This window comes from Adiantum capillus-veneris, chromosome 19 (genome assembly GCF_014529385.1).
Source record: "Adiantum capillus-veneris isolate H3 chromosome 19, ASM1452938v2, whole genome shotgun sequence".
Lineage (NCBI taxonomy): Eukaryota > Viridiplantae > Streptophyta > Polypodiopsida > Polypodiales > Pteridaceae > Adiantum > Adiantum capillus-veneris.
Genome location: NC_140949.1, coordinates 44,607,064 through 44,618,941, shown reverse-complemented (window position 1 = coordinate 44,618,941; position 11,878 = coordinate 44,607,064). Strand labels below are relative to the sequence as shown.

The window sequence follows — 11,878 nt, the reverse complement described above, 5'->3', positions numbered from 1 at the left end:
TTCTTCGTGTGCATGTATCCGTCGTGGACAACCTTTACAGACTCGAGTTGATTAAACAAGGAGCTGACCTCGAGAACAACAAGCTACTTTTGTTACGGCCAGAGAAGCAAAAAAACTTCAGCAAGGAGGCAATCACATGCCAGAGGAGCTGCCGTTTTGTGCTTGCCTGCCCATAAGCGGCGCTTCATCAACCGAACCTCAACCCCCACACAATCACAATGTCACTGTAGACTGCCTAGGGGCATGAGCATCCACACAACAATGATCTACATTGACCTTCAATGCCATTTCTCACTTTCTTGAAGGCATCAGCTTGAATCTTTCACGTCTCCTACAGTTACCCCTCTGGGCACATCCTTGCAACCCATTGAGCTCAAACACATTGCTTGCACGCAAAGACATCAATTGGTATGGCATAGATCCTTGCGACCCAATGAACTCAAACACATTGCTTACGCTCAAAGGTATTTCACAACATTCGACACCAATATCCTTTACAGTCCACTTGGCAGTGAGCTCAAGCACATTGCATACATACCACGAAGTCTCAGACCTAAAAACCAAATCCTTTGCTGTCCATTGAGCTCAAGTCCATTGCTTCTAAACCCCAGGAAAGAGCAGAGACAATACTCCAACTCCAAGAGATAATCAGCACCACTCGGACTGCTGATTCTTGCCACTCTTGTGCAAAACAAGACCACAGCCAATACAAAGACAAAACCCTTCCCAGAAAAAATCAACATCCATTGTAAACTTTCTCGCCATCAACAATGCCAACCGCGAGCCTACAAAATACTCAAGCTTTACCCATGAAGAGAACACACATAGCAAACACTTGAATAATTAATCCAGACTGTAACGTCTCTCTCATATGCATGATGCCGACACTGCAGACAAAAAAACACATATTTGCACAACTCATTCAACTACAATGTGCACATTTCCTCCTGTCTTATAACAAGCACTCTGCCACCCCCTTTGCAACTGTAAGAAAACTGCCAGGAAAATCAATATATTGACATCAAATACAGCACATTGAATTACAAAGCGACAAACACGCTCGAGTATTCTTTATTTCTCATTAGAGCTCCGATACATAAACAGAGACTTCCTAAGCTTCTCTCCGCGTAAGAGAGAGTACGAGGATGCCACTCAGATCTACACACACTCTCTGAGAGAGTAATAATTGCACTCTCCGCAAGTGTTTAACGTGAGAGGATAGTCTTCTTAACTACAAGATTATTGTAGCCAACACACTATATTCTATGTTGAGCTAGAAAGAGCATGGTTGAATGCTCCCTCTGTGTGTGTAGGCCATAATTTACATACAATTACATACACTCTCTTCATAGGAAATAGCAAGCTCAGCCCTTACAGGGTCAAAGCTTCATAGGGCAATTCAAGCTAAAGATCCTCTCTTCTAGAGGAATACGCATGCTTTAGCATCTGCTCTCTAGGCCATAGGAGGTAAGGTGTATGAGAAGAGTGCTTCTCCCCCCACGTGCGACGAAAGGCATCCTCTCTCTCTAGGTGTCGAGGGCGAAGCTCCTCTGGCAAGTGTAGGAGACAATGCCTCTGGCACTAAGAGAAACATTGATCATGCATTTAGAGACAACAGAGGAATGGTGAGTAAAGATGTTGAGGGTAGTAACTTTGCCGAAGACGGTAACAGCAGTGGTCACCTGGAGGATGCCCGATGCAACGTCGCCATAGAATTGAGCACCTTGCAAGGGAGCAGAGCCCTGGACAGATAGGGTTATTGACAATGTGACGAAGGATTGCGCCGGAATTGAGCCTGTGGGCAGAGAAACGAACCCCACTTGGGCGCCGTAGTAGTAGAGGCAGGCAGTGCTCCCATCCCGCACATGAAAGGTTGCCCTGTTAGGGTTATACATGGAGACCTGGAGAACTAGGGATAGGTTTGCTGAGGTTATCGTTGATGGGTATCCTGCGGAGTAGAGAGAGAGTAGCTGCATTGTGGGTACTTGCACTCTGGGGTCCTTGGGCTTGAAGAGAGAGAAGTAGAGAACTGCCAGAATTACGATAACGATCACTAGAAACACTGTGAGACCTACGCAAGCTAGCTTCTTCACCTTCTGCTTGTGCTTGTAGCTGCCCTTCTCTCCTTTCCCCATGGCTGTGAGTGGTGAGTGGATGTACACGGCGTAAGATTGAGTGAGGAAGAGGAGATTGAGTGAGGAAGAGGAGAGAATGATGAAGCAGAGCAAAAGAATTCTTCTGCGTCTGCGGTAAACTAAAAGGTCTCAAATGCGGGAGCTGAGAGGAATCCAATGGCAACGAACGAACGTCGACGGTGTGTGCATCCGCTCGGTGGGCTTTCACCGGCCAACTAAGCCCTGTGTCACACACGTGCGGTGCCCATTCGTGACATGGCACACTTGAAGTGGTCACGCATGTTTGGTGAAAAAAATATGTCGAAAAAGCATGAGAATATTGGAAATTGAGAAGAGTGCTTCGTTAGCTGCAGTTAGTTGCATTCGCATCGAATTGAGATCGGGCAAAGTACTGGAAAATTGTATATGCCATTTCAACACTTCTCAAATTAAAAAAATCGACAAGTTTTATTATTTGATGCTATTAATTATGTCTAAGATATTTATTAATTGGGAGGAGAGACATTAAAATGAAGGGGGGAGAGAGAGAGAGAGAGAGAGAGAGAGAGAGTTTTTTTAAATCAAAGCGTATTAGATTTTTTTTACCTGAGAGTGTGTTTGGGATACTAATTGTAGTGTTTCAAAGCTGTACCTCACAAAAAACCACAAGGAGCGTTAGAGTTTTGTTAAGCTCAATGTTCATAATCATACAAGTTATCAATGTTATTAATTGCTTGTTGTTCCATTTTTATGTTTCGAAAAAAAGAAAACATATAAGTCTCCTTGCATGGGAGAGTTTGCAGAGTCCTCCCCAATTGCATTCTCAGAAAATGATAATGCTTACTCATCGTACGATTGAATGTAAATCGTTGGTTGCATTTAATCTTCTATATGACCGCACTGCTCTAAACAAACATGATAGTGGAGGCAGAGTGGACATTGCAAAGCCTGAAGCTGCATTACCAAGCTTTAGTATGGAATAGTCGAGAGGGCTCTTTTACAGTGGTAGAGGACCATTTTGAGCGCAATAGGTGTGAGTGCGTGGATGCGGTGCGCGTGCGTAGAGAGTGCGAAGGGGAGAGAGGGAGAGAGAGAGAGAGCACGACACAGGATGTGGGTGGAGCTCCCAAATCTCACTGTGTAAGAACCATGTGAGAATCTGAGTGAGAGCTCCTTATTCTTTGTATATATAAAGAATAAGAAGATAAATGTGGACGGCCGGCCAGTGTCTCACTGTGTGAGCACCATGTGAGAATTTGAGTGAGAGCTCCTTATTCTTTGTATGTATAAAGAATAAGGAGATAAATGTGGGCGGCCGCGGACACTGGCCGGTGAACACAGGCAAAGCACGGTGAGGCACACCGCCTTTACCTAACATTCTCCCACTAAAGGTTGTGTGCCGATAAGTGGCGAGAAGACTAGCCTATAACTAGTATATACAAGAGGTGAGAGAAGATAGATCTCAACCTATGCCCATTGGCTCACTCTGTAACCTCTCTAGTGTAGATGCAACATGCATACCACTAGGACTAGAGCCATGATGACACTCCTCATGCAGGTATCGAGTGATGACCTGCATGGCTCCACTCTGCACAATGCCAGTGTCAGTCATCGCACGACTGTGCGCGTGCATAGAGAGTGCGAAGGGGAGAGACGGAGAGAGAGAGAGAGAGAGAGAGAGAGAGAGAGAGAGAGAGAGAGAGAGAGAGCACGACATAGGATGTGGGTGGAGCTCCCAAATCTCACTGTGTGAGCACCATGTGAGAACCTGAGTGAGAGCTCCTTATTCTTTGTATGTATAAAGAATAAGGAGATAAATGTGGACGGCCGGACACTGGCCGACAAACACAGGCAAAACACGGTGAGGCACACCGCCTTTACCTAACATTCTTCCAGTAAAGATTGTGTGCCGATAAGTGGCGAGAAGACTAGCCTATAACTAGTATATACAAGAGGTGAGAGAAGACGGCTCTCAACCTATGCCCACTGGCTCACTCTTTAACCTCTCTGGTGTAGATGCAACATGCATACCACTAGGACTAGAGCCACGATGACACTCCTCATGCAGGTATCGAGTGATGACTTGCATGGCTCCACTATGCACAATGCCAGTGTCAGTCATCACACAATCGACAACTCCCACTGCAAATGCACCAACCGCATAAGCAAGATCAGGTTTCGAGACCAAAAGGTCAGACATGAGAGACGCAAAAGCCAACGAAACATGCACGATGTGTGGCAACCTATCCCTGTTAGCAACCTCAATGCCATATGCATCCTCATCAGGAACCACCTGACTATGCATCACCATGTCAGCATCGTCTGGCAAAGGTATATATGTTGAGAATGACTGCAAAACCAAAAAATCAGCACCACTGCAATCACACACAGATGTCTAAAGGAAACTGTCGCTCTCAAACGTATCAAACGCATCATAGAACAATGTATCGGTCTCTGGCTCAACTGATGTCATCTCAACGGATGATTGACCAAGGTGTGCATCCCCAGAGATACCAGTGTCTGCGTGAGCATCACCACAAGACAGATGCACAACATGCTCTCCATGCAGCACATCGACAAAAGAGACACGCCTCGTCTCTCGCTCCAAACATGGCTGCAACAAAATCGAGACTACACCATTTCGAACCTCAGACACATACATAGGATATACCAAGCCACTGCGGGCTCCTTTGGCAATCATTAATGAATCGCAATGCATCTGGAAAGACTCCTCTCTAAGCAGTACATGACAACCAAAATCTACCAACTGCCTCACTGAGATCAAGCTCTGTCTCAGCTGAGGAACATAGCGCAGATGACGTAGCATGTATGATGCACCACTAGGCAAAGACAAACAAGCATCTCATGCACCCTCTATGTCAAACGCCGAACCATCGGCCAAGTGCACACAACCAAGTCTCCCACTAGAAAATGTGTTAAACCACTCACGACATGGTGTGACGTGGAAAGCAGCATCGCTATCTAATAACCATTGTGGAGAAAGTGTGCTAACCATAGACAAATCTGCAAGAGGTACACTAGAGGCAAGCGTAACATCACCGTCACTGGCATAGACTGCCACTAGGACTACCTCTCTAACCTGTGCCAAAGTCGTATATGTATCACGCATACATCTCCGCTGTTGTCTAATATGTCTGAAACAACGGCGCTAATGTGCCATGTGTGACCACAATGCCAACAACGCAAGTATCGGTAAGAACGAGACCGTCATCTCTTACTGTCACACAGATCTGCAACCATAAGTGAATGGCTAAGAACCAAAGTATGGTGAGAACTCTGGGAAAAATCTGACAAATTCTCCCCTGTAAACTGAGCAAAACCTCAAGTACAATCTCAACCATAAACCATGCCAAACTGGCAACAAAGTGGGAGGTAACTCGACCACTGCACGATCATCAAACGCATCAAAACCGATGCTCATATATGCCCAAAAGCAACTCCACAATTTGCAAACTCTGCAAGCATAAACTGGGACAAACTACTCAACCGAGCATAAAGCACATAACCATATACGCAAGTAGAGAGCAAACTAGTTTAAAACGCATCCCACAAGAGAAACTGCCTATAGAAATCTGCAAAAACCTATGACTAGCAAAGTCTGTAGCCACACAAGCATACGTAATCCTCACTCCTGCGAGAGTGGGTACAAGAACACCAAACTGTGTCCAAACTGACAAAACCTGTCAATGTGAGAGGCAAGCTCGATCACAAACTATGGCAAGTAAACTCCAGCCACTATCCCATAAAAGCATACACAAAGCAAAAGCTCAAGACACCTGTTGTGTCGAAATCGGTATGCAAGCCAAAACACTAAGAAGATGTCCTCAACTGCAAATGGCTCTACCTGTGACTGCCAAAAAACATGCTCTACCTGTGACTGCTCTACACGTGACTGCCAAAAAACATGCTCGAGGCATACATTGCCGAGCTCAAAATGCAATTGCATGAGTCTCCCTGAGCATCAAACCACATAAGGCATACATTGCATCCTCCCTCGTGTGAGGAAACTTGCAGCAAATACCACTCTCACATCCGAGAGCAAACCATGTGTGGAATCCTCGACACACAGTAAACAGCTGCTGCTGCAGATTTTAGAGGTCAAAATCAGTCCAAATGGATATCACCATTGCGTCCGGAGCGTGCCAAACCCCCAGGTTACACCCTAACCTTGCATAAATCGCATTCCACATGCAAAAGTTATGCAAAAAACACTGTTTTGGAGCCTGAAAAAATGACCTGCGGAAATAAAAATCTGCATTCTTCCTGCAAGTATGGCTGCAGAAAAGCATATACATTTGCAATACACCCTCCTCTCAAGCTTGGGAATGTCCCTCAAGCTTCCATGAGCACAGATCTAGTAGTTGCTCACTGATCTCAAGCTTCCACAAAAAGCGAGCTCACCATAGCCGAAAGCTCACTTTTCTGTAGCACTCCATCTGTCGTGAAGCCAAAGCTCTGATACCAATTGTGAGTGCGCGGATGCGGTATACGTGCGTAGAGAGTACAAAGGGGAGAGAGAGAGAGAGAGAGAGAGAGAGAGAGAGAGAGAGAGAGAGAGAGAGAGCACGACACAGGATGTGGGTGGAGCTCGCAAATCTCACTGTGTGAGCATCATATGTGAGAATCTGAGCGAGAGCTCCTTATGCTTTGTATGTATAAGATAAATGTGGACGGCCCGAAAACTGGCTGGCGAACACAGGCAAAGCACGATGAGACACACCACCTTTACCTAACAATAGGTGCATACTGGAGGCGGGGTGGCGAAGGCGAAGGCGAAGGCTGAAGTTGTGTCACTAAAGCTTTGGTATGGAAGAGCCGAGAGGCTCTTTTACAGTGGTAGGGGACATATATGAGCGCGGTTGTTACGGGATTGACCGAACGGGTGCCCACCTGACCAGACACGTAGGCCGACACCACATTTGTACTCTTATTATTTGGGCGAGCTAGTGTAGTGATACTCTGTGTAAATCCATATTCTAGAGTAGCAGGTCAATTCCCTAAGTTGTAATTATGTCATGATGATTATAAAGGTCCATGTGAGTCGACCACTGGCCATTTAGAAAGCCCTAGTATAAAGGTAAATAAGTCTAATGTGAAAGGAGGCTTATCTTTAGAGGAGAAAGAGCTCTACAGTACGTGTGCTCAAGCTACGAAGTTGCTCCAAGTTATAATCAACTTTTTTAATGACTGATTGATCAGTTTTCAATTCCGAAACTTGCATTGTGTTCCTCTCTCTTTGCAATTTCATTCAAGTGTAAGCATTGTCACTTTTGATGTGGTTCGCGACTATGCATTTGTCAGCCTTAATTGCAGATTTGAGTGCTTAATCACTGTTTTTAGTCGTTTTGACCATAGGAGAGTGTTCCTAGACCATAGGGAAATATTTTTGGATAGTTCTGTTACAATTTTTAGGACTTTTTTCATGATGGATCATAATTTTGGTACCTTGTCGGATTGTGACCAGACTTGCTAGGATAGTGCCTCTAGGTGTCATAGACCTCCTCCTAAAGTTTTGTTGCATTTTGAGTTCGTTCGAGTGCTGAAATGACGTGATGACCTAGAGCGGTGAGAAAGGACATAGGCAGATTTCCCTGATCATTGAGTGATTGATTTTCTTGTTGAGTTATTGCATTGGCTTGTTAGGTTCACTTCTTGAGATTGACAACCTCAAAGAGTCTTCATACCCCATCCAAGTCACTTCCCTAAGTATTTGACATTATGTTAGTGCTCGATAGCTATGCTACAGACGTCCGTCGTGGTGACCCGCTAACATTGGCGCCGCTGCCAGGGATATGATCCTTAGGTGGTGAGTGATTTAGTGCGTATTTAGAGCGTTCTTTTTTGAAAATTTGTCTTCTATTCCATTCACACTTTAGCAGTGAAGCAGCTAGACACGTGATTTAGTGCTTGGTAGAGTCTAGAAGTCGAGGACTTGTTAGTTCTATTCTTGAGAGGTAAAGAGGGTTGTGAGTGAAATAAGTCAAAAGCATTTCATTCTTCGATTTTCTCTATGCTTTCAGAGTGTTATACAATTTTTCGTTTCGACTTTATTTTGTACCGTTTTGTTTGGTTTTGTTTCATGGTTCATTTCATTACTTAGGAGTAGGGTAAGGAAAAACTACCACCATCAAATTTGGGCTAAAAATTTGAGGGAAAAAATGGTAAAAACTATATTTTGGCCAAAATGATCATAACTCCAAAAATTTGAAAATTTGATGGTAGAGACCTCAAAAGTGATCCAAATTCAAAAATTTGTGGATCAAGGGCATCAACATACTCTCTAGAAGCAATTTGAAAAGTTTGACCAGATTTTGTGGAGGAACATGGATCACGATCCATGTACCCCGAAGACCAATTTGGTAGAAAAGTGACCAGTGAGATTGTGCATCAGTGGGACATTGCTCAGATCAAGTTTGCTTGAAAGAAAAACTCAAAAATCACATCAAAATTGGCTAATAGGGCAAAAACAACAAAAAAGACATTTCAGACACAAAATTTGAGGGGTTTTCAACTTTTTGGGATCCAAATTCAAAAAGGGGTGAGATTTGGCTTCTACAGGGAATAGAGAACCTGCATAACAAAATTCATAAAATGTTGTCAAACATGGATCATGATCCATGTACCTTATGACATTTGGGACTGATTTTTTACAAGTACATCCTTGATAACTAGTGGAACAACTTTGCCAAAAGGGACCATAGCAAAAATTTGCAAAAAGTTGATCAAAACACCAAAATTCGGTCAAATAGCCAAAACCGCAAGCAGATACAAAATTTTACTTTTGGTTGGGAAAAAGTGATTCAAATTCAAAAATATTTGGGAAAGAGTATCACCATAGCATGGACTATAAGATGACCAAGTTTCATGTCAAAATGAGCTCAAACATGGATTGCGATTCATGTACCTCATCAAAAAGTTTTGGTTGAGATTTAAGCAGTAGGTAGCTAGTACCATTTGAAACAACTTTCCCAAAAGAACCATTTGCAAAAAAGTATAGAAAGTGGTCAAAAGAGCAAAAAACTTTTCATTGTCAAAACCTTCATGCAGACTGTAGAATTTACTTTTGGTTGGGCAAAAGTGATCCAAATTCAGAATTTTTTTGTGGAGCAAGCTACAAACATCATAAGCTGTCAGCACACCAAAGATCAAGTCGAAAAGTGGTGGAACATGGATCGTGATCCATGTACCTCCGGAGAAATTTTTGGATAGAAACTTTTCCATCCTATAACAGAAACCATTGTGAATAAAAGTCCCAAAGAAGCATTGTCAAAAAAGTTCAAAAAGTAGGTCAAAAGAGTAAAAACTAGTTGAAAGTGAAACCCTAAAACAGACCTAGGGATTGACTTTTGCATGTCCTAAACATGTCCAAATCACACAAAAACCATATAGCAGTGATCAAGACACCAAGGGCAAGCTGTGTGTCGTCTCATTACTATCTGACACATAGGTACATGGATCGTGGTCCATGTTCCTCTGTCACCAATTGGTACCAAACTTGTACCATAGCTAGAGCACATCATAAGGATCCTATTGGCCTTTTCAAAAGTGAATTTGGATATCAAAAACCAAGTCAAAAGCCTATCATACTAACAAAGTGCTAGAACTGACCTAATTTTCAATCCAGAGGTCCATTTTTTAAAAAATTGATACCATATGACCTACTAGTCATGCTGATTCTAATGGTATCAAGAAAAGTCAATTTGGGCTTCAAACATGGATCGCGATCCATGTGCCCATAGTAACAACTTAACCTAAAGCTTTCCAAATCAATAGTGCATACACAAGGAAACATATCCACAAGCCTAGTTGTGAAAAAAATGAGCAAAATTGGGTCAAAAGGAAGCAAAACAGGTGACAGATAGAAAACCGCAGTGCAGGCCTAGTGTTGGCAATTTGATCTATCAAAACAAGTCCAAGTCCAAAAAGATATGAGATTTAGCTTGTGGACATAGACTGCAACAAGCTTCCAAGAGATCAAGTCCAAAAGTGGTTGAACATGGATCGCGATCCATGTACCTCAACCCCAGAATTTGATGAAAATTGGTACATAGCCTGCATATGACCTTGTCTACATACGGTCAAAATTTGAGAAAATTTGGAGAAAACAATTTGACAGAGGAACACGATCCATGTTCCTCAGCATAGTAGGGGTATTTGAGGATGATCTTATAGACATACTCCATGTATACGAATACTCTCATGTTCATAGCCAATCATGAGTATGGTTCGAAGAACATTCTTCCCAGGCAAGAATAACCATTGGTTGGATCACCAACTATGAGACAAGAAGGTCCATGTTAATACGCTCATGTTCATAGCCAATCATGAGTATGGTTTGAAGAACATTCTTACCAGGCAAGAACAACCATTGGCTAGATCACTAGCTATGAAACAGAAGGTCCATGCTATGAATGTGAAGGTGACCATTGGGCACGAGGTTGTCCAAACAAGGGTTCACAAATAGAAATATTTGTATTCTGTGATGGTTGTGGGAAAGACCATCTACTCCAACACTATGCTAAAAATCCAAACTACACAGGGAAAGCAACAATGAATGTGGTAGGCGTGATGCCTTCTTCAAGCGGATCCGAGGTAGAACCCAGAATTCCTTTAAAGGTAATGGCTTGAGCTCACGCTCAAGAAGCTGCCAAAAAAATGTAGTTGTTCAAGAACCCACATCGCCACCTCAAATAGAAATAAAAAACATATTGGTAGAATTGGAAGAAAATATTGAAAAGCCAAACGGGACAAAATGAAAGCAAAGTGGCTGAAGGATAAAACAACTTTAGAAACAGAACTGCATCAAACAAAAGAACAGCTTGTATGAGAGCAAGAAAGCAAGAAAAATGCAAAGGGACCTAAAGAGTCAAAGACTAACTCGAGAGGTTCAGTCTTGGTGGACAAAGTCTTTGAACCTTTAGATGCAATTTTGAAGGCCTATAAAGATAGGCTAAAACCCAATCATGTCCAAGAGCATAGATGGCTGACGTATCCTCATCCAGGGTAAGAAAAAGAGAGTTTGCAAATGTGCAAGGAGCTCATCCAAGCATCCCAAGCTCTTATGGAATCACATGCTCCAGGTGCTCCAAAAACGGAGGTGCTAATCCGCAACAAAATCCAGGAAATGGAGAGCCAAGATGATTGCAAGACCTAAAATGGATGGTGTGCATGTGTGTTTGATTGACTTGGGATGATTCAATTGGTACCCAATTGAAGATGATTTTATGTATTACCATTGTCATGTATGCCAATTTGATATGGTAAAAATTTCATTAATTTGTGCATTTACAAGTTCATAATCACAAGCATGTAGCTTGCAAGCTTAGACGACAAACCAACTTAGGTTTGGATGATTGTTATATGGGATATGAGCAACTTAAGGTTGCAATGATTGAAAAAAATTGAATTTCTATTGGACCAAAGAGAATTTACCGATCACTCATTTGGTATATATGCACCATCCAATTGATCAAATTGAAACCCATCCTTGTGCATGAATTTCTTCTTCAAAAGTGTGCCAAATGATTTCCACTAGGAAGCGATGTGAATAAAGAAGGGACTAATGTATTCAAAGCACGAATTGATGATTTTTAATTTGATAAAGTTCTTCGTCAGGATTGCATAATGTGTAATACATGCTTGCATGTGTATGTGCAAAACTCAAATGAGTGTAAGTTGAACTAATTGTGATGATGGAAATTTGGCTTCTTGTGCATGTACGAATTCTATTTTTTCGAGTGTGT

At 42.6% G+C, this 11,878-nt stretch overlaps 1 protein-coding gene across 1 annotated transcript; it reads right to left on the bottom strand.

The window, feature by feature from the left end:
* Window positions 1–996: 996 nt before the first annotated feature.
* Window positions 997–2,253, bottom strand: LOC147433924 (uncharacterized). Its single transcript, XM_086490551.1, has one exon. The coding sequence runs from the start codon at window positions 2,133–2,135 to the stop codon at window positions 1,527–1,529; it is 609 nt and encodes a 202-aa protein (XP_086346677.1). The 5' UTR covers window positions 2,136–2,253; the 3' UTR covers window positions 997–1,526.
* Window positions 2,254–11,878: the final 9,625 nt, after the last annotated feature.

Excerpts from the sequence above, each read along its gene's own strand:
- LOC147433924 (XM_086490551.1), bottom strand. The coding sequence starts at position 2,135 with ATGGGGAAAGGAGAGAAGGGCAGCTACAAGCACAAGCAGAAGGTGAAG.